The 26,630-nt window shown below is 50.9% G+C and overlaps 2 protein-coding genes across 2 annotated transcripts in view; both read right to left on the bottom strand.

The window, feature by feature from the left end:
- The window catches only part of UBE2H (ubiquitin conjugating enzyme E2 H), a 41,860-nt gene extending 26,084 nt beyond the window's left edge, over positions 1-15,776 (bottom strand). Inside the window, exon 1 of the mRNA XM_052680801.1 lies at positions 15,471-15,776. Coding sequence (XP_052536761.1) covers positions 15,471-15,523 — 53 coding nt within the window. The 5' untranslated portion in view covers positions 15,524-15,776. The remainder of the gene's footprint in view (positions 1-15,470) is intronic.
- A 1,343-nt stretch (positions 15,777-17,119) lies between these two features.
- On the bottom strand, positions 17,120-26,541 carry ZC3HC1 (zinc finger C3HC-type containing 1). The gene is made up of 10 exons (XM_052681072.1): positions 26,381-26,541; positions 24,538-24,649; positions 24,207-24,357; positions 22,853-22,936; positions 22,139-22,266; positions 20,870-21,027; positions 19,938-20,160; positions 18,870-19,079; positions 18,342-18,539; positions 17,120-17,577 (listed from the first exon to the last, which is right to left on the bottom strand). Exons 1-10 carry the CDS (start codon positions 26,500-26,502, stop codon positions 17,509-17,511), a joined length of 1,455 nt encoding a protein of 484 aa, XP_052537032.1. The 5' UTR covers positions 26,503-26,541; the 3' UTR covers positions 17,120-17,508.
- Positions 26,542-26,630: the final 89 nt, after the last annotated feature.

Raw genomic sequence — 26,630 nt, 5'->3', positions numbered from 1 at the left:
ACAGCGACTCACGAGCAAGTGGAAAAATCTATGGAATGAGCAACACCCATGGGGCTGTCCACCTAACATCAACACAACCCACTTTACATAGGTATGCCTATTAACTCAACACCATCGTTCATGGGCCTGCTGATTCAGCATCCACCTCACGTAAGGGCACACCTGAAATCTCAAAGCTGAAGTTCATAGAATGGCCTTGGGTTGAAAAGGACCATCATGATCATCTAGTTTCATTTCATCTAGGCTTTGAATGCCTCCAGGGATGGCACTAGAACATTCTGAAGTCTTTACAACTCTAAAGAAAAAAGCTATCTCAGGAAAACAAGCTCTTCAAGAGCAGCTCAGGTGGGACTTTCCATACACACACAGTATTTGGGTTTTGATGCCAAACAAATGACCTGAGGGATAGAGCAGGAAGTTTTGTGCACCCACACCTGAGCTGGTAGAGTTAAGACAACTGCAGTTTCCAACACAGAGCAAATGCTTTTTGGTCTCAGACCAAAGCAGGAGAAAGGGATTTAGGAACAAACACCACTCGGTCCTTGACTACATAAAGCAACCAAAGCTTGCAGATGCTGTTTTCTTTCTTCCCAGGTCATCTATAATTAAAAAAGGTGAAAACAAAGTAAAATGCAACGTATCAGGAAATGAGTTCAGCTGTGCTTAAAGGAAAGGTGTAGGAGCTTCAGTTTAGTACACAAATACCTACAGCAACCCAATACATCACTGTCACCTCTATTAAACCATTTTTCTTGTTTTCTTAGCATACAACGGAGCACTGCAGTGCTTCCTCTATAGATTCATAGTTAGATCCAAGGTCCCAGTGTGTACAGACAAGATGCACAGTGGTTTTGCCCTACTTTTACTTTCTTCAGTCTACGTAGTCACTTGTGTTTAGGGCTTTGTTCATAAAGATGCATCCCTCTCAGCTTTCAGGTTGGATATGAGGAAAAACTGCTTCTCTGAAAGAGTGGTGAGGCAATGGAACAGGCTGCCCTGGGAGGTGGTGGAGCTGTCATCCCTGGAGGTGAAGGCACAGATGGACGCAGTCTGTGGGCATGGTGGGAGTGGGATGGCATTAGACTCAGTTATCTTAGGTCTTTCCCCACTTTAACGATTCCATGATTCTTCACCTGGTCTCCAAGCTGAGGCTAAGTCAGGTCAGCTCCTAACAAACACCAATAGAGATATGTTCCAAGGTTAAGCATGGGCTCCAGTCATGCCATTTCCCAACCATCGAGTCACTAAGCACAACCATTGCACAGCTTCATTGGACAGTGGCCAAACCACCTGCAAAGAGTACACACTTGTTTATCATCCTTGAAAATTTGGGAAACCAGCTTGGTGCTCCAGCCAGCCCTGCAGCAATCCTTCTTGCATCCAATTCTTGGTACAAAAACCGATGGTAGGAACTCAAATCTTCACCTCTTAACAAGCGTTTGTAAAAATCCAGAGCTCTTTGAAGGGTTTTTTGGCCTTTCCCAAAGGATTAACTGTACAGGATATTGCTGGCGTTTAAGGTCTCAAGATGCATTGTGTTCAAGAGGAAGACATGAAAAAGCCACACTTGGAGCTTAACAATGATCCCCACACCAGCTTCCTTGCGCAGCAGCAAGGCAAGCTTTCGGGGACAGCAGAGAGGCTGCCAAGGAAGAATCCAACAAAGCATTTAGGCCTTTGTTCAGGGCTGTGAATGCAGCAGCTCATCAGCTACCAATAAAAACCTCATGGGTGCCCGGAACAGGGGGTGCCCTGGTGCTGGGACAGCCTCCACGCTGCACTGAGTTATGTGAAATACCTTTTTTTATGCCTTACAGAGTGGGTCTTGGGCTTGGCAGCTTCAGGAGCAAAAGCACAGGGTCCAGGCTGTTCCTCAGCAAGTAGAATTCCCATCTCAGCATCTCACAGGGCTACAGTAAAGCTGCTTTGGCACCACCACAATCTCAGAAAGGGAAAAAGGCGTTGCTGTTGTTTTTAATAAACAGAAGTGCAACCAGTAGAACAGCAGCGGGCGTTGCTAAAAGCACAGGAACACGCAGTCCTCAGTGCTTTGAGCAGGCAGTTTCCTCTGAAACAACCTCCCTGAGCCTGGGGGAAAGCGTGAGCTCTCTCCAGAGGCATTTGGGAGGTGCTCTCCACTCTGATAATCTAAGAGCACTTGGGGGTAAGTAGTCCCCGTGTCTCTCATCCTAAAGCACAAAGTCCATTTTGGGATGGGCAAACACAAACTCACCCTGTCCTGGTTCCCCAGGTCAGGAGCACATCATCCAGCCCCCTTGTTTCCGAGCCAAGAGCCTGTCCTAGTCCATCTGCCCAGGCTTAATTATCTCCTTCTCTCCCAGTTCCCTAACGAGAGGCACATCAGTTAACCAGAGACAGAGCCTGGGGGGGTTATACAAATGAACCATCCCAATTTATGTCTGTGGATTCCCGATTGCCAGGGGACAAACACTTGCCTCGAGCCATTCCCTGCAGGAGCAGCAATACCTGAAGTTTGTCACGTGGCTGATAAAAGCAGTTCCTTTCAAAATGAACTCTGTAATCGAGTTTTGCAAGCATCATCATAATACAAGCCATTCTATCAATACAAACACTATCGTTGGCCCACTGCAATTCTGAGCTCTTAGACCATTCCTGAGCTTCGGAGAGCAAAGGCAAAGCTTTCTTATAATTAGTTAAATTCAGCTGGAACAGAAGATTCCTTGACATCATCTGTTTGGGTCATCATTATAGGAGGGACAAAGGAACACCACTGCACTAAAAACTAATTAACACAGTTCAGTCGTTAGCGGCGCAGCTGCCTGAAAAGTGGGATTTTGTCACCGAGTTTGAAGTGTCTCCTCCTTCAATGAAGAGCTGAAAAAAACCCCAAAGCTGGCAATGCCACAGAACAAAAAGCCCAGCACTGACCTCTACCAGTTGCTCTGAATTACAGGTGACCTCCAGCAGACCCAGCGACACTTTCAAAGCCACACATTTATCGCTGCCTCCTTTCATAAATCAGAATTAAGAAAACCTGACACACCTGAAACCTGTTTTGATGACAATATTCCTCATCCACACACACAAAAAAACCTCAACCCTAACGACCCAACGTGCTGCTGCAAACAAACAGAACCCAGAAACAACCAATGAAGTTAAAATACAGAACAGCTTGGGATTGCAGAACCAGCACATCGCTCTCAGCAGGACTGAAACTTGCCACTGTGCTGTCAGCACAAGTATTATTCTTCCCCCCTCCTTTACTCCTCTCTTGACTATTTTAGCAGAGATGTGGGGCTTGAAAGAACAGCCGTAGGAATGCTTTCTGCTTGAGGCGCCCCAGGCGTGAGCTGCTCCCCTCCAAACTGGCACACACCTCCAGGAGCACTGCAATGTGGTCGTGGATGCAGGTGGATGATAAAACCATCAGGTTTCTCCTCCCAGGGAAGCGTCACTGGCAACCCAGACAGGATTCAAGGCAGTAATCCGTGAGGTGAAAAGCTCCAGATCCTATTACTGTCCTCTTCCCTTCCTCTGCTTCATACGTTGTCACTGAGCAACTCTGCAAGCAAGTCTCGGCGGTGCTCTGCGGGATTCAGAACAGAAAAGGGGTGGAGAATCTCATCCTTCACCTTCAAGAGACGTACAAGGAGTCGTAAGGCACAGCCCCAAAAAAATCCCAGAAACTGTAAGGCAGGAGCTGGATGCAAAGCCTCACACTTGTGGCTCATCTGCTAAATTTAGCCCCGTCTGGCAATGACCTAAAAACGGCTGATGTGGGTTTCTGTGACTCATGTGACAGCCTGGTCAGCTCCATTCAGGTCTGGTGAGAAGGACGTGCGTGTTGCAGAGCCTCTGTAGCTCCTGGGTGACTTCAGAAGGGAATGGTGAGAAGCAGTTATCGATTCCAACCTGAATGCAGTGGCATGGATTGAGCCCTGCAGCTTCAGCTTCTGATCTGCTTGATCCATTTTGCGTTTTGCTGGAGAATTAGGGGACGTCTCCTGCCGGAAACCCTTTGGGAAGGAGTGTAAAAGCTGGCAATGGGCTCTCCTGGTGTGCAGCAGCAGATTCCCAGTTATTGGAAATAAAAGCCATGAGGGATTATGAAGCTTTCACATCTCACAATGCTTCTTGTACCATCCAAGCCTGCAGAAAGCTGCTGAGAGTAAGCTGGCCTAACTAACATTAGGCTTCAGATAGGAGCAAAGAAACTGTGGCTTTGAAAGCCACTAAAAGGCAGGAAGGACTATTTAAGGGCTCACTAACCTGGATGCATTCAGAGGCTCTGAAAGAAAAAAAAACAGCAATAAAACCGCAAAAAAGCCTTAATGCAGCCTACAGAATCCAGTTACACCCCAGCCAGACTGCACAGGAAGCTCTTGCAAACAGGCAAAATGAAGTCCAAAAAAGGAAATGACATCAAATGCAATACTCTTTAAGTAGAGGAGTTAAAACTTTTGGCTGTAACAGGAAAAAGACATCAGGGCAGACCTAAAGCAGCTCCTTATTGATCCCCACTCGCACAGCCAGCTCCACGGCTGAAAGCAACAGGTAGAAAAAAGCATAGGAAGCACCAAGACCATACACACAGCATTCAAACAGAGGTGCAAGAAGTGCCTGGGCTCTCCCAAGGCACCTTTGCACAAGTCTGAAACTGCTCTCTGCACAATTAACCCCACAGAACACGTTTCTGGGTATGACTAAGCAGGCGTAACACACAGATCTTTGCTAAGCCTGCAGTCTTTTCCCCCCCATGCATCATGGTGAAGCCATGAAAGATTCTTTTTACAACAAAAATCACCTCCTAAAGGTGAGCAAAGCTGAGGACCTGCACAAATGGACGTGTGCCTGCAGGGAACATGGAGGGAGCTCCCATGTTTGCACTGGATTGTTCCAAATCCCAGCACGACAATCTGATCCTCTAGCTTCAACACACACCACAGTTCCAATGCTCCTCTCCCAAGTCATACTCTAAATTTGTAAAAGTGAGCCCAGCAACAGAGGAAGGGGAGATGATTTAATTGTCCAGTTGGTCATTAAGCCTTACAGGACTCAACACTGCAGTGCATTAGCAAATTTTCTTCATTCTTTCAGAGCATATACACGTTTATGGCATGCCTTCACCAGCAAAACTGTGTCTTTCTAGTGGTGCAAAGGGCTCAGCGTTCTGAGCACCTTACTGCAAATCATCTCAAGTTTACAACAGAATCATCACAGAATGGCCTGGGTTGGAAGGGACCTCGAGGATCATGAAGCTCCAACCCCCCTGCTGCATGCAGGGCCACCAACCTCCACACTCAACACCAGCCCAGGCTGCCCAGGGTCCCATCCAACCTGGCCCTGAACACCTCCAGGGATGGGGGGGGGCATCCACAACCTTTCTGGCAGCCTGCACATAATACACACGTATATTTTTTCCCCATTTGGCAAGATGCAAATCTCATGACCCTGGGGAAACTGAATTGCTAATTAAAATGGGGTTTACGTGCCCCAGTGTTCAGTGACTTCCTGAAGCCATGGGGGTACATTCCTTCAGGTCTGCACAACTAGAGCTGTGGGATTTCCCTTGTTCTGCTCACTGGCACTGTGACTGCCCAAGGAGGTTGCCCAAGGAGGCTGTGGATGCCCCAGCCCTGCAGGCATTCAAAACCTGGCTGGATGTGGCTCTGAGCAGCCTGGTCTGGTGGTTGATGACCCTGCACATAGCAGTGGGGTTGAAATGAGATGATCACTGTGGTCCTTTTCAACCCAGGCCATTCTATGATTCTATGATTGCATCTGTCTTTGGGTAAGTTGACAGAGAGTGGCTATTTGCTGGTGAACTCTCCCTTCTTGGCCCAAACAATGTGTGTATAAACTTACCCTTACCTTCTGCTCAGATCAAACAAAAGAACACACAGCAGAAACAATGAAATAAAAAAATAAAATACGACCTAACATAACTTTATCACCAGCTACAAGCAAGCCAGAATCCGTTTTAATCCAACACGAGGCACACGAGCTCATTAGCGCCCACAATCCTAAAAAAGCAAGCAGAAGCTCTTAGCAGGACACTTCCCTGCACGGTCTCCATGGGACAGAGGAGGGTGAGCTGCCACCTCGGTGCATACCTTCCCTTTCAAGGAACACAGGCTCTGGTGCTGCGTTACAAGGATCTGATTTCGGACATCTCAGCTCCTGCACCGCGAGTCACCGTTGCCGTGTTCTCCTTTTGGGATCTGAGCTTACCCCAATAACCACACACGGATTCCTCTGCTTGCTGGGAGGATCGAGTTACCCACGATGGCAGGCTGCTGGGCAAAGTGCTGATCGTTCTGCTTCCTTATTCCCACTGCTCCCCTCCTGGCAGGTCTTAAAGGGAAAAAGGAGGAGGCGCGCTGGGCAGCGCCGAGGAGCAGCCAGCATCACCGTGCTGAGTCACACCTGTCAGATTGAACATTACCAAGAGAAGACTTTGGCTCCTGAAAGGGCTCTTTCTTTCTTCCAGTTTACAATCTTACAAATTAGAGGATTGCAAAGCCATTCCCAAACTCTGCTCACATCTTCTTCCCCCGTCCCCAGTGGTGGAGATGCTTTGAGAAGCGCCGCGCTGCCACATCTCCCCGCACACAGGACCCCTCTGTCACACGGAACATGAGCTCAGCAGGAAAGCAGCCTGGTTATTGTGAGGTTTAAAGCTTGTGCTACATGATACCAACCCTTGGCATTCGCATTCAGCTGGGTTGGCTTTAAAGATTGGGGAGGGCAGGTCAGCAAGTTCGAATTAATGGCACTAGATGGGAGAAAAACAGTTTTCATTTGGCTTCAAGCAGCCAGCACACTCTAAAAGGGCTTTGACTTCCACCTGCTTTGAAGTCTTCCATTAACAAAGAAGTTTTGACTGAAAGCATCAGCCAGGAGATTCCTCTCCCTCTAAAAAACAAACATCCCTCAAAATAAAACAGTTTGGGATCAGCCAGGACACGAGGGTATGCTTTGCATGGCATCTACCATAACTCCTATCACAAACTCCACATCAATTCCATGGTTCCATTCCACCACTGTTTAAAAGCATCAGCTTGCTCTCAGTGCAGATCTCCCAAGGTTAACCCTGAGTTTAAAAAAAAAAAACAAAAAACAAGCCCAAACCCAACAAACTCTCCACAAACTGAAAGCCAAACCTGATTCTTTCCAAAACAAAATGGCTTGGAGCCAGGTCATTCAGCTGAATGAGCACGACTCAAAGGAGCAGCTTTGTTTGTCCCTAAAACTAAGATGAGTCTGAACTCTTAGATCACATCCACACCAGCCACTGAAAAATAAACTACACCTCAGTAGCAATTTTCTAATAGCATTCAGATCCAGAAGGTTGAACTCTTTACAGAAGGTAAAGAACCATGAAGGTTGGAAAGACCTCTAAGGTCATCAGGTCCAGCCATCAGTCCATCACCACCATGCCCACTAAGCCATAATCCTAAACAGAATCATTGAGTCATGAATGCATTACGCTCCTGGAGGCATCCAAGGCCAGGCTGGATGGGATCCTGGGCAGCCTGATCTGGTGGTTGGCAATCCTGCCCATAGCAGGGGGTTGGAACTAGATGATATTTTAAGGTCCTCTCCAATCCACGCCATTCTGTGATTTCAGTTGGAAAGATCACTGACATCATCCAGTCCATCAACTCATGCAGTAGGCACCCACCAAACCACATCCCTCAGCACCACATCCACCCAGGGGCACCTCAAAGAGCAACATTTGAGCTCCCATCAGCCCTGGTTTATGCTCTTATCAGGCACACACACACAGAGAAAAGTGGGTGTCTCACTGGACGTTGTCCTCAGCCCCAATGCTTCACTTCACAGCTCCAGAGCACAACCAGCCCTGCCACCCTCGAGACGAATCAACATAACGCCAACAGCCAAGAGACACTGCAGCACCAAAGTTAATAATTTATCAATTGTTTCAACATTGTATGCATTAGTTTACCATGCTAGAGGTCAGTCGAGGACATGGGTAACTGCTTTACCAGTACACTTCTTTTTTTTTTTTTTTTACTTCTTATATATATAAAGAACATCAGGCAGGTGAGAAAACCACACCTCCCATGAAGTTTCTGCCCACACTCCAAGAGTCTCCCATCAAGATTGCTTCCTCCTTCTTCCAGTGACTTGGAGCCATCGAGGTTAGAAAAGACTTCTAGGATCTTTCAGTCCAACCACCAACCCATGCCCACTAAATTATGTCCTAAAAAGAGTAACAGCATCATTAAGATTGGAAAAGACCACTAAGACCATCTTACCCAACCATCAGACCAACACCTATCCTTGTTAACTGTGAAGTACCTAATCCTATCCTCAACCCCAATGGGTTTTAGCCCAAATCTGACTTCTCAGGTGCAGAAGCCTCTATTGAGTGCACCCAAACTTAAGGTCACCTTTCAATGCCAAACCTTGCATGGGGGAGAACGGACACCGTTCACCCTCTCAGTTCCATGCATTCATTATGGTTCTCACCACCTCCTCTCCAGCTCCACTCCAATATATCCTATCACAACATCATCATTAGAACAGGTCCACAGCTGTTACCTGAGCAGTTCCCTGGCAGCCAGGAAAGCAGCAATGATTTGCACATCCATAATTCACGTGCTGGTTCTCCCCCCCCCCCCCCACAGCCTCCCCCATCACTGCTCAAGGCCAGGTGAAAAGCCCACTGGAATTTGGAAATAATGCAAGATTTATCTAACAATCAACTGTCAGCTTTTAACCTCCACCTTCCATTGGACGGATGACAAATGCCTCCAGGGTTGAGCCCCCTTAAGGAGCTCCAACTGTCACAAATGCAGACTTTGCCTAACAAAAACATTACAACATTCGTTTTTTTTTAAGGGAGCATCACCAAAAAAAATTTGCAGCCAGCTGCAGCCAAATGGCACAAGATGTTGCAGAATATTCCACCCAGGTTTTCTGTTTGTACAGTCTCAAGGAAAACGTTTCACACTTTTCTTCTGGCCTTTAAGGAAAGAAGGGAACAATGAAACACAGTCATTTCTGGAAAAGGAGCATCTGACACTAAGAGACCGATCAAAAATGCTGCAGTAAAAACCCCTTCCTCACACTGACTCACCAATATCTGGAAGTCTACACCAGCTTCTGTGCTTTCCTGCATGGTCTGTGTGCAGGATGTACAGACATGTTCTGCCATTTGCCCTTTAAAAGGCATTAAAGACAACAGGATACCAACAATACTTCAGTTTGAGAACAATACAGATGTAGCCTCTACCTGATCTGAAACAGGCGACGCCAAGAACATGAGCTATGGGTGTTTGGGCTTCGCTTTGAAGGCTGAATCAATTTGCTCTGGAGATGCAGTGCAATGATTTAAGGCCACAGGACAGCTCTTGGAAGCCGCAACGGTAACGAGAACAACAAAAGAAACTCAGCCCTGAATCCAGGATCAGCCCCAATTTGCAGAGAATCGTTAGCGAAGACCCAAGAGGCAATGAAATCACCTTTTTCCAAGGCCTGTAAATCCACCCTCCATCTCAGCCAGATCGTTATGGGAGGGACTGGAAGATGACAGGGACTGGAGATGACGAGATCACGTTTCCCCTATCGGTGGCCAAAAGGACTGAGCAGGAACAGGAGGGGAAAGAACCTGGCAGAACCTCAGCACAGATCTCCTCAGTGACAAATAAGTGGCTGCGTGCACTTCTCCAGAACAGCCAAACAGTCCTCAAACCACATCAGCATCAAGGAGTGATTTTAAGCATCCCAAGAAGACAGAGAAAGAGACAGGAATGACTGGTAAGAAAAAGAAAAAGCAGCGGTGAGAGGGTCATCATGGTTGTGGCAGCAGTAAAAGGGATTTGCTTGCATGGGATGCAGCAGGAGATCCAGCACTGGGGGGAAGAATGAGATCCAGCATTTTCTGGTGGAGGGCAGCGTGCCCACAGCGCCGGGCATGCAGGTTGGCTGACCTACAAGAAAGCAGAGGGGGCAAAGTCGTGTGATGCTGCGGTCATGAGAGCTTTGTTTGGGTGAGGAGAAACAAAAGAGCAGCGCTGTGCGTTCGTTATTCCAGAAATACATGGACAAAACCCACAGGGAAATGGAGGGAGTGAAAGGAGAAGAGCTGAGCGCACACAATAAGACACACAATGAAGGCTGAGCTCCTATATGCACACCCACATCTATCAGTATTAGAACACGGCGTTCAGCAAACTTTGGCAAAATAAGGTCCAGGACTCTGGGACAGCCAAGAAGAAAACCCAGACGCATCTCCCATCGTGTCACATCACCTCTGATTCAAGCAGACAGGAGAATGGACAGCTATGGGGCTGGGAACCACCCCATAGAGCAGCCTGGCCCTTTAACCACGGGCACTGTCCTACCTTAACAACAACCTGTTATGTGTTTATCCTGGTTGTGACTCCGATTAAATCACGGTTTAAGAAGGGCACCGAGTACCAACAGGTGCTGAGAACACACAACCAGCAATCACTGCACTCTGGGCTGGTTTCAGATGTACCCTCCCCTCCCTAGTAAGCTTGCCATTGCCCAATTCCTGCTGCTTTGAAAATTTACAACACAATTAAGGAGAAAAGTTTGTCGGGGCTCTTATTTTAAGCACTCTGGTTCTGCTTTTGCAGGAGCATTTGGGACAGAGGGATCCACAAAGGCGAGGAGAACCGTGTGTGTTTGGGGTGTTGGTTATGGGTCTGCTGCAGGCATAAGCTGTCATTACAGAGCTCCTGCCCCTACCAGAGCCTCCGTGGGCATAATTATACAGACCCTATGATCCACCCCACAAAGCAGGGGAGAAGGATTCCCATTGCCACAGCAAACCTGGAGCACTGAAGGGTGAGCTGCAAGAGCTGTCGAGGCAGTGCAACCCTGCAGGCTTCTAGGTGAGCACAGAACAGGTAGACACAGGGCAGGACAGCAAGGTGAAGCAGAAACTGATCCATGTTCTCCTAAAAACAAGAGGTTACAAAGAGTCCGGAAAGCACATCTTCTACTTACACAGAGATCAGGTGTGATATTGGGGCTGGGAAATGAAATCACACTGATTCTCATTGGGGGGCACCTTCTGTTTCATCCAAGGCACTGAGATTTGAACAGGGCTGTTGCATCATGCACAGCCGTGCTACAAGTTGCTGCTGGTGCTGAGCGAGCAGGAGGGCACTCAGAGCTTCCAAATCTTGCAGGGATCTAAGAGAAGTCGTGATGCTACTTAAAAACAATCACCTGCTACAGATCCAAGTCTGCCCAGAGCACAGTGTCCCCCCATAGAACAGACAGGGAAATATCAAGCGTGCCTCCTGAGGCACCATTTTGCAACACAAGGCATTAGCTTTGCTACAAAAAAAGAGTTGATGCAGGATTTTAAACTGTTACTACAAAGAAACAGCCTCCAAGATTTGTTTAATCAGCATTTAGTCATCTGACGTTTAAGAACTGGGTACTACAAGCACGATGAGGGCTGCTCTGCAATCCAGAGCACCAAAATCACCCCAGAAATAGTTAAAATTACCCAAAGAGACACAAAGAGGTGCAAAGAGATACAACGACTTCCTGGTGCTTTCTGGTTTTAAATAGGGCTCAAAAAGCACCGATCCCCTAAAAGTTGGCATTTGGGAACAAAGATTTTCGCCTCTCCTCTTATCAATACATTGATGTAGAGCTCCAGTAATGGAAGGCACAGTGCCTGCTCTGCTAACAGCAGCACGCTTTGTTTGTAAGGCATAACCTGTACCTGCATTTCAGTGGGGTTTTGGGTTCTGAAACAGAATCATGGCATCATCTCTGATGTCCATCCGTGACTCCTGTGATCTTGGTGCATTCTGAAGCACCACCACCATTACCCCCATCCCCAGAGATCTCATTAAAGCAAAACCCCAGAAGTACAGCAAAAAAAGGAAAAAAAAAAAAAAAAAGGAAAGCAAAGCAGCGTTGCCATTGACATTCCCATTTGTAAAAGTTTCCAGAACTCTCCTTAAAGGGGAAGAAAAAAAAAAAAAAAAAAAGGAAAAAAAACAACAGAAAACCAAGCGCTGAACCCTACCAAAACAAGACATTCCAGTGCACATGCTCTTCCCTTGGGGAAAGGCCAAGAGAACAACGACACGTGACGGCCCTATTGCTCAACACAACCTGGAAGGGGTTCAAGTCGGGCGATAAGTGCGGCGTAAGCCCATAATGAGCAGCAAAAAGAATTCAGCCCAATGTAAACTGCCTCCTACCCTTCGCCTCTGGTCGATCCCAGTGAGGGGCAAACACTGAGGTTTTGAGATTACAAAAGGCTGGGCAGGTAAATGAGGAGCTTTGTGCTTCCATTCCCCCTCGAGCAGAGTCCGTGTATCACCCTCCTCAACAGCGTGACGGCGCTCGGCCCCACAAGCAGCACAGGGATGGGGAGATCTGAGCAAAGTTGGGCACCGTTTAGAATTCCTTCCACGCACACAACAGGGCAGCAGCAACCCCCCCCCCTTTGCTAACATCACCTCCAAATGCTTAAAAACAGAGCTCAAATCCTATCGAGCAAAGGAGGAAAATAAATGGCTGCGAATAAACTCCCATCCGAGGGGAAGCTGCAGCGAGCCCACCTCAAGGAACAATAAACCACGGCTCAGAATGGGGACAGCAGCCCCCAGTTGCCCCATGGTGGGCTCAGGGACCCCCAGCTGTGCTCCCTGCTCCAGGTAAAGCTGTAGGGTCACCGCTCCCCATCAGCTGTCGGCTCGCTCCGCCCCGGCCCTGGTTTCCGGGTAGTAACAGAGCAGCCAATGAGTGGAGTTGTGAGCTCTGCCCGAGGCCTCCTGCCTGTGAAAAGGGATCTGAACGCAACGGCTCACCCTAAAACGGGGGGCACAGCAGGGCCTCAAAATCCTAAGGGGTATCTGGAGGGATGCAGAGCTTCAACAAGAAGGATACAGCATGAGGGTGACAAAGCCACAGCGCATGGGGGTGGGGAGGACGAGGGGGGGGAAAATGTGCCCCCCGCTCTGCGTCATCCCCAAAAAGTCTGAGAGGCAACAGCGGGGTCTGCAGCCTCCCCCTCCAATGGGAGAACGCGGCACAGATGCCACATCCTCGATGTTTGCAAGACCAGGAGAGAAACAATGAGTGACTCAGAGTTTCAGCACATCAGCATCATCATCATCAGCCAGGCGGTTATTAAACACGGGCACATTAACGCACACACAGCTCTGCTCCAACCCACCTCCCCCCTCACTCCAACCCCCCCTCCACCCCACGGAGCAACCTCTCCCCGTTCCCTGCTCACAAAGAGGCAGCCACAAAAGGACACGGACGTGTTGGGATTGAGAATGGGAGGCATAAAAGGAACCCACTCGGCTCCTGAACCTGTCAGAGTGTGTGTGTGGGGGGGAAAGCAGCAGGGCTGTGCTGTAACACAGCCATCCTAAATGTAAAGGCTGTAAATCCTAAATCTATGCCATCGTTCTATTAAAAATAAGAGGTTGAGAAGGGAAGCTGTAATTAAAATGATAGCAAAAAGGGAGGGGGGGGGATGGGAGGGGGGAACCACCATGACAACAACACCCTGGAGCCTCAGGGAGGAGTGCATTCCTTCAGAGGAGTCCTCTCTCATTTGGTCACCACCAAAACCATCCGAAGAGCTCCAGGATCCCACACGACTCTCTGCTTCCACCCCAGCATAAACGAAGGGAAGGGATCTGGGGCCCAGCGAGCTGATCTCACCCTGCCAGGCAGGGCGAGTCAGACAGACAAACAAAAAAGGGCCATGGGGAGGGAGGGAGGAGCGGTGAGCAGTCATCTGACACATCCAACTTCCTAAGTTTGTTGTCCCTTCCAACCCCACAAGAAGAGATCTCTGCTTGTTGGAAGAACCCTTTTGGGTTCTTTTGTCGAAAGGGGGGGAAGAAGGAGAGCAGAAAGCAGAAAGCGTTTTGTGGGGGGTGAGGGAAGTGTGGAGATCTGGGGGCTTTCTATCTCCCCCGCCGACTTTAGGGATACACAGCATAGAAAAGCACTTTGGAAGAACCTCTTCTTTGTCTCTTAAAACGGCTACGATGGGAACAAAACAGGAATAATTAAAAGAAAGGAACAGGGGGAGCTGAAAGGAGAGCAGCATCGGGCTCAGGTTGGGCCTCGAAGGAAGACACTTCCCCCACCATCAAACAGCTGGAATCGCCCCCCAGCCCCCTCCTTCCACAGCGATTAAGCACCGATGGCAATTTGCATCGGGCAGAGAATGACATGTGTGTAACTTTAAACTCCCCCCCAGCACAACCTCCCCCCCCCGGATAAAAATAGCTGCGATTCAACCATGATCGCGAGTCATTTCCTATCTGCTTTCAAAACAAGGCGAAAACACAGCGAGAGAGGCTTTGGGGAGAGCGAAGCACGCGCGGAACGTCAACAGAAGTTTCCCTTCGATAAGCCACAAACGGGAGCAGAGCTCCTCCCATCCCCTCCCCCCCTTCTAAAAAAACCACTAAAAATAATATAAAATCCAAGCAAGTTTGTTTATCTCGCTGGAAACTCAATCAGACCTCCGTGGTACAGAGGGAGCAGCCCCAGAGGGGCTGGAAAACAGCTGGGGCCAGTGCTGGTTTTTGTGCCCCCTCTCTCCCCCCCCCCAACCCCTACGCTTTGAGGGATGAACTATGAAGAAAGGGATCCCATAGGCAAACTCCCAACCATATTTGTCAACACGGGGAGAGAGAGGAAAGGATTCACCTTCTTAATAAAGGAGGAAAATAAAAAGAAAGGGTTTGGGGGGGGGGGGCAATATAAACATGGAACGGTTGGAGGAGAAATATAAACAGTTCTATCACGAAAGGAGGAAGGGGGGGGGGGGGGAATAAAGCCTTAACCCAATGTGGGATGTTACATAAACAGCACCAAGAGGTGCCTCCACCCCCACATACCCAAACAGAGGTGTTTAAGGGGATCCCCCCCAAATATACAGAAATAAATCAAACGAAAGCCTTTCAGCTGAAGGTTCTGAGGGAGGTGTGGGGTGAATAAGGATGGGTTTGAGGGGTGTTTTCTGTTGGAAGGTTTTGGGGGGGGTGTTAAGGTGGAAATGTGTCCCTATAGAAATATGGGAGGGGTCCAGGAGTGGGGAGGGGGGAAATAATGACAGATCCTGAAGGTGGGAAAACCCCCCTGCTAAAATAATGGCAAAGCTCGAAGCAGGGGGGGTTGAGAGGGGGTGAGGCCTTCTCTCTATAGGGGGGAAGCGGGGGGAGGAGGGGGGGTGAGCTCTGGCTCTATAATGAGGGGACGGAAGAGGTGGGGAAGGGAAGCCTAACCCTGCTTTAAGGGCAGGCCTCAGCCTGAGGCCTCACAAAGGGACGCTGCCACGGCTGAGGGGGGGGGACAACACAAGGGTTTCTTTCCCCTCCTCCCCCCAACCCGGTGCTAGGCCCCAAACCCACATCACGGGAGTAAAAATAATAATAATAATAATAATAATTAAAAAATAATTAAAAAAAAGAAGTTAAAGGGAAGGATACAGCTTGACCACGTCGGTGTCCATCCGCCTCTTGCCCGGGCTGGGGGAGGACATGGTGGTCTCGGCCGCCCCCGGTGCTCCGGGCTGGCTGTCAGCTCCGTCGCCTCTATACCGTCACAGCTGAGGAGTGAATGGAGCTGGTGGGGGAGCCGCTGGGACCCCCCCCTCGGTCATCGACTGTCGTCGTTGTTGTCGCCTCCTCTTCCTCTCTGTCTCTCTCTTTCTTTTTCTCTCTTCCACCCCCCCCCCCCCACTCCGCCCTCTCCTGTGGTGACGGCGCGGCCGCCGCGCGCTCCCCCAGCGCCGTTCCGCTCCGCTCTGCCGGAGCCTCACTCTGGCCCTCTGATGTCACTGCGAGGTGACGTCACAGCCCCCGCCGCCGCGCTGCTATTGGTTGAGAGAGGCGGCGTTCGGCAAGCTCCGCCCTGCCGCGGGGGGTGATGGGAGTTGCAGTGTGTGCGCTTATACGCGTTTGCGCCTGCGCGCGTGTGAGGTTGGGCTCGTCGTGGGGTCGCGGGTTCGAGGCCCCGGTGGGGACGTTGAAGGAGGGACCCAAAATCACAGCGAAACGCCTCAACGAAAGAACCCCACAATGAGTCAAAGCGTCACCGTTGTCACGCCGGGGTTTCCGGTGTGACAGAGCTGAAGCATCACCCCGTGCCTCAGTTTGCCTCAGTTCACCTAACCGGATGGGGCGGATGGGATGGAGGTGACAGCAGGGCATGTGACAGTGATGTTAAGGGATGTTGAATGTACCTCCACACCCCAGGGTGGACATCCTGCATTCCTGACACTGACATCATCCCAAATTTACCCCAACTCTACCTCCTCTTGAGTAAATGCAAATGAGGAACCTCAACACATTGCTGCAAAGAAGGAACCTCACCCCAAAGTTTGGGGTTTGAGTCTGTTTTCCCTGATCCTTGCCCCCAGAGGGCATCTCCATCCCAGAGCCCACATCCTGAGTGAGCCACACAGGGCAGAATTTGGGGTGGAATGGTGGGTAGGAGTTTCCATGTGAGCTGAGATGTGGGGTGACGAGATTCTCCCTTTCCTTTTAATGTTCCATGGGCAGATGGGAGCACAGAGGGTAAAAAAAAAAAAGAACATTTTTTCTTTATTTCTTCCAATTGATGCACGATTATGGCTGAAGGCAGCCGCTGCCTTCACAGCCAGAAAATAACCCCAAAAACCCAAGCAACTCAGAGGCACCCCCTGCCCCCAAGAGGGGATAAGAGAGAGCCTTTGCTCTGCAAAACAGCAGTGACATTTCCCTATGCGTTCACCCACACTTTGACAGCAGCACACCCACAGCAACAGAGCTGTTGGGGGGGAGGGGTGGCTGTGGGGCCTGAGCCCTCCCCGAAGCCTCTTCCTTATCACCCTTAAAGGATGGAGATGACAGATTGAGGTTTCTTTCCTTGGCTTCTTCTCCCCTTTTCAGTGGGGAGATCAGCACCAAAGCCCCAAGCAGGGTTTTGCAGGGTTTTTGGCTGTGTCGCAGCCTCCCTTGGCTGACTTATCAGCCCAGAGCAGAGGACCAGGGATGCTATCTGCTTTCGACAGGTTGGAAACACACCCTGATGCTTCAATAGAATCCACTTTGGGCAGCTGCCTGCCCTGCCCCAGGAGAAAGGGCTGTAACAACTGTAAGAAATAAAAGTGAAATGTTTATTCCCACCTGGCATCACTTTTTTCCTATGCTGCTGGTGGAGGGTCACAGCCAGACAGATGTCACCCTCACCAGGTGACCACGTCTCACCCCGCGCATCCCCCAGCTCCAAACAGGGCTGTTGAAAACCTGGGGGGAGAGAAAAGGGGGAGGGTCCAAAGCCTCCAGCAGCAATTTGTGAAGAGAAAGGGCCTCCAGGAAAGCAACTGGGGATGGGGGGGGGGTCCTAGCAGGCGCTGGGGGCTGTGTTTGGCACTGGGTTGGCCCACGGCCTTTGCAGCACACAGCTGTGAAGCAGAACCATGCTGGATCGACACGATGCCCCACTCTGCCTGCAAGGCTGCAGTTCCTGGAGGCAGCAGCCCGTTCAGGAGGGATTGATGCTCTCCCACTGGCGGAAAATGCGGAACACTTTGCAGGATTTCACCGAGAGGCTCTGCGGGAGAGGGGAGCAAAGCGACAGAGGTCAAAGCAATGCAAAGAGACCCACAGACAGCTGATCTAAGGACTCCCCTCCAGCTCCAGGTACCCACCACCAAAGCATGCAAGGAGAAACCGCTGCCCTCAGAAAAAGCCATCTGGAAATATTCTTTTTGGATATCAACAAACCAGTTAGCTTCAGCTTTTCCCTGTTCTGGTTTACTCACGTGTATGAAAATGCTAAGAGATCAGCCCTTATGGGGTCACAACTCATACAAAATGCCTGAGAGAACTGATGAAGGAGGACTGCTCCAGCACTCCCTGCAGCTCAGCCCCAAGCAGAGTGGAGGGAAGAAGGCAGGAGCACTCAGAGCAGATAACAGGGCCCTAGAGAGGATGCCTGCAACCCATTCAGAGTGGGCTGTAGCTTCAGTTTTGCTCCCCTGGCTCAGCAAAGCCACCACTCCAGCAGCCCAGGGCTGTGGAGGGCAGGACCCAGTGGTCACATCCCAGCTGGGATGCAAAATGAAACTGGATCTCGGGCAGCACTGAGCTACTCTGAAACACTATTATTTATAGCAGCCTTTGGACAGATCTGTGCTCAGATGAGACCTGGCTGAGAGGCTGTCAGCACAGCCTGAGGGGAAGCAGAGGCTCTGCAGACACACATTTCATCCTATCCACTCTCTGCTGGGTCTCATGTACCCCATAGGCATTCAGGTTTGGGAAAGGCTGGAGCAAGCAGTGATTGAATGCTTGGGTTCAGGACTGTAGGCTCACCACAGGCTCTGTCTCAGGCACTCGGTCACACTTTCTGCTGGCAAGGAGTGTGCTCAGGACCACTTGCCAGCCTGGCTCTCCCTTTGCAGGCTCCTTCTCAGGATCCTCTGGCGCTTCTCCTCCCTCCACTGCGTTGACCCAGGGACACCAGTCACGATGCTGTGAGCTGGGGTCAAAGAAACTCCTTGGAGAAGTGTCCTGAGCAGTAGGGGAAAGTGACAGTTAAAGAAATCATAGCATAGCTTGGGTTGGAAGGGACCTTAAAGATCATCTACTTCCAACTCCACTGCCACAGACAGGGTTGCCAACCACTAGAACACACTGCCCAGAGCCCCACCCAGGCTAGCCTCAGGCACCTCCAATGACAGCATGCTTTAAAACAGACTCCAATAACACAACAAAACCCTCTCCATGCTCAAACCCCAGCCCAGATCCATGTTATGAGGACAACACCACCCCATGGATCAGAGAGCCAGATCTGCCCCCCAATCCAGCCAGACTCTTACTGTCCATCCCCATGGCACTCACTGAGCTGCTGGAAGAGCAGAGCCGTGGTCTCTTGGTTCTACGGAGGGGACTGGATGGCACCTCCACGTTGTCCCCTTGTCCCATGCTGCGGGTAATGGGGCGGTTCCTCTGCGTGGGGCTGGCAGCCTCCAGCTCACCCCCTCGTTCCATGGGGCTGCTGGGGGGATCTGAAGCCCTTGGGCGAGAGATTGATGGGGAGGGGCTCTTCTCCTGAACAGGAACAAGGAATTAATGAAGCTCCAAACCCAAGACATGCTGCGAAGCCTGACAGAAAGGACCTATGGTCCTGGTAGACACCAAGATGAACATGAGTTGGCAACGTTGCCTTTGACACAAAGTGCTATGGGCTGCACTGGCTAAAGTATTGGCCAGGTGGATGAGGGAGGGGATCCTACCCCTCTGCACTGCACTGGTGAGGTCACAGCTTAAGGATTGGGAGCAGTGCTGTGCTCCCAGTACAAGGGAGACCTGGGCATGCTGGAGAAGTGTTAAAAATGATGGAGAGTTTGGAGCATCTCTCCTACGAGGAAGGGCTGAGGGAGCTGGGAGTGTTTAGCCTGGAGAACAGGAGGCTCAGGTGTATCTCTCCATACACTCAAAGAAAGGACTCCAAGAAGATGGAGCCAGGCTTCTTCAGTTGGTGCCCAGAGCAGTTTCAGAGGCACTGGGCATAAATTGGAGCCATGTGAACACCAGGTGGGTGCCAAATCCCTGACATAGGGACTCAGAGGCTGTGGGATCTTCTTAGGAGTCTCCAAACCCATGTGGACATGGGGCTGGGTACAGCTTTGGTGGACCTGCTGGGCAGGGTGGAAACCAAATGGACCAAGGTATCTCCAGCCCCAGTCAGGGTGGGATTCTGTGATTCTTCTGGCCACCATCCTGAAGGGGACAGGGAGATGCCACCCAGCTTCCACAAGGGATCAAAGCTCTCTCGGCTTTCCTGCCAGCAACTGCACCACCACAGACATGACCCCCATGGCTGGAGACACTGAGGTGAGTCCCTTTAGACATCCCAAACTACAGCAGTCTGCATGCTCTAGTAATCACACCAGGACCATGCCATACCTGCTCAGAGCCTGGTGAGATCGTGTCTTGGCTCCGTGTGAGCATCCTGCGTGGAGATGTGGGCAAGGGAGGGCCACGCTCTCCAGATGCTGTCAAAGCAGTGCTTGGGCTCCAGGAATCCAGCTCCAGCCCCGCAGATTCCAGCTGGTGGAACCCCCACAGTCCCACCTTCCTCATGCAGCGAGAGCAGGTGATGACTGAGAGCACAGAGCCGGACACAGCGCTATGGGGACAGAGCCAAAGAATGGGAAAAGGTTGGCATGAGGTTGGACTCCTCCCTGGAATCACAGCTTTCAGAGCAGATGCAGGTATTTGTCACTTTTTTTTTTTTTTTCTTTGTTTTCTGATGTGCTGAAGTACATTAAAACCCACCTACAGCCCTGATTTAAAAACAGCTTCTTTTCATTTCGTGTGGTTTGCCACAGATCAGCAGCACGCTCAGCTATCAGCTGAAAGTGCCCCAAGACATCACTGTCCTATCTTCAGCCCTCCTCCTGTAAGAGCAGAACGCCTCAGGCTCAAATAATGCAGCTGTTCTGCTCACATCACACACTTTGGGAAGCACAAACCTTCGGGTCATGAAACTTCCCTCTTTTCCTGCAGGCCTGACAAGCCATGAGAGCATCCCCGGGTCTGACACCTCAGGGGCTTCAACATCCAAATCACCACTGAACTGAATGGGGTGACTGACAGCTCAGAGATCTCATTTCAGATCCTGACGTCTCAGGGAAAGACATCTCCTTTAGATGAGGTAGGAGCTGGGGTTTCTATAAGCCCATCCATTTTAACAGCTGAAGATAATAAAAACTGTGAAATAGGGGACAGCAAACACATCACGAGAGACACCTTCACATTCCTCCAGCCCCTAAGATGCATCACGGGCAAAAAGAGCAGACCCTTGGGATCACTCCAGGCATCCCCCATGTGCTGACCTGCAGGTCCAGCCGCACAGAGCCAGGACACAGGCAGCAATGTGCACCTGCAGGGTTTCTGAAGCAAACTTCACCGGTGGTTTCTCTCCCTCGGTCCTGTGCTCGAGTTCCTCCTTGATCAGCTGGAGGAGCAGGCTGATCTTCTCCTCTGTAAGGGACTGTGGGGGACAGAAAAAGCAAGCAGAGATGAAGGTCAGAGGCAGCATTCAAATTCCTTTGATCGTTTTGGAGTTTGGGGCTGACTTCTGCCTCCTGCTTGGTGCCACTTTACTCCTTTCTTACTGCAGTGCTGCCCTCGAGACTTCTAATGCTGGCAGCAGGAAAATGAGCATGGGAAAACCCATAGAGATGGAAGAGTGTTAGAGGGTTTCAGGTTAGAAAAGCGAGTGAGCGAAAAATAAATGCTTCTCATGCCTTCAGATAAGTCTTTCTCCCCACATCAGGCAAGTTTGTCTGACAAAACACACCATTTCTACCCACAGACCATGCTACATAAATGGAGAGACCCCATTTCCACCCACCCCAAAGGCGAAATGCACGAGCCAACGCGTTCAGCCCTTCATTCCTTTGGCTTCCACCGCTCAGCAGTGGTGACCACAGAACATCTCTGTGCTTTCTGCTGAATGGATGGAGAGTTTCCTGGTTTCTCTGCAACTTCTCACTGCTGAGAACCATCTGTTTCCCAGGGAGCGTGCCCAGAGAGCCAGACCTGGCTGCAGCAGAGCAAGGCCTGGCCAGGGCACTGCAAGGAGGCAATCCCACACTTGTTCCTGGCTGCAGCTACAACCTTAGCTCCTGCCTTTCCCCTCTTTCTCCCTGAAAATGCAAGCTCTCATTTCCAGATTCATGTAGGATTGCATTTATTCATTAGAGAAGTGACTCACAGGCTGCTGCTGTACCTCAGAGCCCCTGAAGGTAACAAATGGGAGTTCTGTGCCAGGAGCCTGCAGGACCGCAGATCACTGTTGCTGGGCAGCCCGCATGCTAACAAAGGCGCAGAGCAGGAGCCCAACGCTTCAGCCCTATTCCCACTGGCAGCACTGTGATGGCACAAGTCAGATGTGCCAGCTCTGGGTGAGAGCTTACACAGCAGAAACCCTTCCAAACTCCTTTTAAGATGCTTCCAGAAAGGCCAGGTGAAAGCCTGGAAACACAGGAAACATCCATGCAGAAAGCCAAGGAGATGACATTAACATATTGCACGCACAGGGACGTCTGGCTTTGTCACCAGTGACTTGAATGTCCCCAGTCCCCCTCCAAAAAACTCACCATGTTCCTCATGTCCTCCGCTCTGAGGGAGGGCAGCTGCAGCTCCAGCTGGCACAGGTTCTGGAAGCGCTCCAGAAAGTCCTGGAGAAGTGCTCTGGGTTCATCCACCAGCAAAAGAGCAAAGCGATCTGGTGAAAGAAAACCTGGGCTGTGGCACCTGCTTTCCCCCCTCCTTGTTATCCCACAGAAAGAGAGGAAACGACCAGCAAGGGTCTTCCAATAATAGTCTCCTATGTTTTAAAGGAAAAGCTGAGGGTCTCTTGTTCCTTTGCAATCATCCTTTCCAGTGCAGCACAGCTTTGAATCATGGAACCACTTAGGTTGGAAAAGACCCCAAAGATCATCGTGAAGATGAAGTCTTTCACCCTTTGAGTGTCCCATGTCATTTATCCTCCCCTATCTCCTCTCAGTTGTATCCCAAATAGCATTTTAGCTGCCCAGAAGGCACAGGAAGGTAGAGAGGCAGCACTGGGTTCAGCCTGGCCCAGAATTCAAGATCTGGGGCTCAGTTACCAGCTGAGAGCCTTTCCTATATCTCTGTTTCAACATCCTTGTGATGGGTAAAAGAAGACTGCTATGGCAATGCCTGCAGTGGCACTATGCATTGGAGAGAATGCACAGGCACAGCAAGGAGGGAGAACAACAACAACAGAAAGGGTGAAAGCAAAGGGATAAACCCAGAGCTGTGCACTATGTGAGCTCTATAGGACCAACCTGGGCAGGGGCTGTCTGGCCAGAAGCAGAACTTCTCATGAGCAGTGCACAAGGACTTCTTCAGCTCCGCACAGCGCTCCTTATCTGCAAGGCAAAACTCAGTTCTACACCTCTGCAGAGCCACCTCCTCAGGGAAGGGCTGGGAAAAGCAAAGCAAGGGAGAGAGGAAGGCAGAAGCCTGTGCTCTTGGCAGCTGAGATCCTCCAGTTCCCGAGGCTGTAACGTGCAGGGCCTGAAGCTCTTAGCTCCCTTCCAAAAAGAACTGGCAGCATCCTGCCCCTCCAGCCTCCCTGCAGGAAATCACATGCCAAAGGGAACAGCTGCTCCAGTGAGTTTGGATCATCTGCACAACACCAAGCCCAACCACTGCAGTGCAGCCAAACCCCCCTCTTGCTTCTGGGAGCAGCAAGCACGGACCAGAGGAGCCTGCCACGCTGTATGCATGCAGCAGACACAGCTCAAGCGAGCCACCAGCACAGGGACTGCTTGGCTCTTCCTAACTTTCTGTTTGCCTGAGCTTCTGCCATTCCCTGGCTAACTCAGCTGACTCCTCTGCTTGGGCTGTAGGAGCCACATCGTAGCTGGAAATCAAGCTCCCACCTCCCCCAAAAGAATGGGTGCTGCATTTAACTTATTCACACCAAATTATTATTATTTATTTTAAACGTTTGCTTTTCTTTCCCCTCTCTGATCTTTAGGTTTTCCCAAACCAGCAGCATGATTACTAACGGAATAATTAGGCCAAGGTTTGTTTAACAAAGATAGCTTGGACAAACAGAGGGCATCAGTATTCAGAGGGAGCCCAAAGGAAAAGCATATGAAGCTCCCAGCTACGCATGATCTGCACTGCATTTGTCAGACACTGGGGCTGCACCCTCTACTGTCTTGCAGGTAACAAGAGCTGGGAGAGAAAAAATGGAAAGAAGAGAGGGCACCCAGTGGAAGCAGGTCAAAAAATGCACAGAGGGCAGACCCAGGTGAAGAAAAATAAGGGTTTGAGCAGTGATAAAGCACAGTTGAGCCCTACTTCTGTTCTGAAGCCATGGGGCTGAGAGGGAAGCATTTCTGGAGCTGTTATTGCTTTGTGCCTATGCAGCAAAGTATCAGAACTGGCCAACATTCTGTAGCCAGCACAGGTTAGCAGGAAGGGGAGTTTTACTGCTAGGAACCCAAAGTTGCTTAAGCAAGTCAGTAGAGGGATTTATGTATTAAATGACAGAAGATGAGCACCTGCACGTGTGGACTCAGTGCCCTGCATCAAGATAAAACAGCAGAGGCTCACAGCAGCAGACCAAGCAGCCTGCAAACCCTGACAAGGAGAGCAGGGGTTTTAATTAAGCTCTGCCATACGTACATTTGTTGAAGTCAAAGGTGAGCTGCAGGCTGACGCAGAGGAAGGCTTGGCAGCTGGAGCACTTCAGCATGTCACATTCCACGTTGGTCCAGCCATACTTGGCACAGACCAAGGGAGACAGCTCGTGGGGTTTGCCTGCCCACTTCAGAGGGTGCTGGTGTTAAGGATAAAACCCCATGAATTACAGGCTGACCTGTGAGACGTTCCTCATAGGGTGATTTGTCTCAAGAAGAAAGTCCTCAAAAAAGATGGAGCCTGTGGGGAAACTACAAGGATGCTGACAGCAAAGCAAGGGGAGGGATGGCTGGAAATTCAGCATCAGAAAGGATATAGTGAACGTTTCTACTCTGCTGAAATAAGCTTCTTTGCTTGTTGACTCCAAGGAGAGGGCATCAATTTGCAAAGATCCATTAGCTGATTCCGACCAGTCGGACGTGTCCTTCCTGAAAGGAATAGCGAGTCAGCAAGGGAAACTTCTGTGCTGTCCTGGAAAGATTTCATCAATGCATCAAAAATGCATAGAGCACTTCTGACCATCTCGTCCTTCAGGCTCATCCTTACTGTAATCCCTCATCTAGAAATCGGTGTCTTTGAGGGGAAACACAAGTGCTGATTTTTAGTGATACCCCCCAAAGCTGCCCAACAACCCAGTGCCCACCAGCACTTTCCAGTGCTCATCCAGAAACCCCAGTACACACCACTGTCTGTTGGTGTCCCATAGAGCCCCCATGGTGGGACTGCATGCATTTGGGGTCAGAGAGCTGGTTCCTGGACAACTCAGCTCATTTAGGATCTTGGCAGATCATTTGCTTCCCCTTCCTGCTCTCCCACCATCTCCCATTGCTCATGACTGCCTCCCAGCACCTTCCCAGTGCCTTGCTACATTCCAGAGTTCCCACTCACCTCCTCCCAGTGTCTCCTGTGCTTCCCACAAGACCCAGTGCCCCCTCAGCACCCCCATTGTCTCCCATTTGTCCCCTCCCAGTGTCCCCCCATAATTCCCAGTCTCTCTCAGCCTGTCTCAGTGCCCTGTTTCTTCAGAACTCCTTCCCGCAACAAGACCCAAAAAGTTCTAATATGTCCTCAGCACCTCCAGTATCTCCTAGTGAGTCCCAGTATCCCCTCAGCACCACCGAGTGCTTCCCAGGTGCCCCCTCCCAGTTCCCCCATTTCCTTGCCAGTAGCCTCTCTATGCTTCCCAGTCCCTCCCAGTGTCTGTTTTCCCAGTAACCAACCCCGCAACAATACCCAACACCTCCCATTATTCTCTCAGTATCCTCAGTTTCTCTCAGTTGCCCCTCTCATTACCCCCCAGTCTCTCCGAATCCCTCCCAATGTCCCATTTCCCCAGCAACCTTTCCCATAACAAACCCCACCCACTCCCAACCCAGTGACCCCTCAGCATCCCCAGAACCCCCTCAGAGACATCCTTTGGCCCGGTGCTTTCTAATTGCCCCCTCCTAGTGTCCCTGCATGCATCCCAGTCCTTCCCAGAGCCCTGCTTTTCCACAGTCTCTTACCATAACTAACCCCAACATCTCCTAATACACCCTCAGCATGCCCAGTGCCTCCTAGTGCTTCCCAGTTCCTCCCCATCACTGCCAGTCCCTCCCAGCACTCCATTTCACCAGTATTTCTCCCCACAAAAAGACTCAATACTTCTTAATACCCCTTCAACATCTCCAGCCTCCCATCATCACCCCCAGTGTTCTCACTTACCAACTCCCCCCCCACCACCACCCTATGGTTCCCAGTGCCTCCCAGCCCCCCCCCAGTGTCCTGTGTCCCCAGAATCCCTTCCCATAACAAACCCCAACACCTCACAGTGCCTCCCCATGCTTCCCATCCCTCCCAGCCCATCTCAGCATCTCGTTTACCCATTACCCTTCCCTACAAGAGGACACAACGCCTCCTAATACCCCTCCAACGTCCCCAGTACCCTGTCAGCACTCCCAGTTGCTCCCCTCTACTGCCCCTTCTATGCTTCCCAGCCTCTCCACTACCCCTTCCCACAAAACCCAACACCTCCCACTGCCCCCCAGGACTCCCAGCGTCCCTTCACAGCTCTCCTTCCAACCCCCAGCCCCCTCCCTCGGTACCGCACCACCCAGCCCCATCCCAGGTCCCACCGCTCTCCCCAAGCCCAGCCGCCGCCGCCGCCCCCCCTCCCTCACCCTTCGGGCCCGCTGCCCTCAGAAGCGATGCCTCCATCAATGAGGTCCCGGATTTGCTGCGGAGTGACGGCGGGCGGCCTACCCCGACCCCCCCCGGCCGCCTCGGCGCTGGGCGCCGCCATCTTGGTCCCTCAGCGCAGCACTGCCCAGGGGCCGGGTGGGGGCACCGCGGCCGCGCACGTTCGTTCCGCCGGTTTCCGTTCCCCCTCCCAGTTCGGCGCTTCACTGGCTCAGCCTGCCCCATACGCGC

The sequence above is a fragment of the Tympanuchus pallidicinctus genome, unplaced genomic scaffold, assembly GCF_026119805.1.
Source record: "Tympanuchus pallidicinctus isolate F22 unplaced genomic scaffold, pur_lepc_1.0 scaffold19, whole genome shotgun sequence".
Classification (NCBI taxonomy): Eukaryota; Metazoa; Chordata; class Aves; order Galliformes; family Phasianidae; genus Tympanuchus; species Tympanuchus pallidicinctus.
This window is presented reverse-complemented; position numbering and strand designations above follow the sequence as displayed.

Bases quoted from the DNA above. Each gene is read 5' to 3' on its own strand.
- ZC3HC1 (XM_052681072.1), bottom strand. From the start codon at position 26,502: ATGGCGGCGCCCAGCGCCGAGGCGGCCGGGGGGGGTCGGGGTAGGCCG. The intron at 24,650-26,380 runs GTGAGGGAGGGG...TATTCCTTTCAG, and splicing joins GAGGGCAGCGGGCCCGAAGG to GAAGGACACGTCCGACTGGT. The intron at 22,267-22,852 runs GTTGGTCCTATA...TTCTTTCACCAG, and splicing joins GCCAGACAGCCCCTGCCCAG to ATCGCTTTGCTCTTTTGCTG.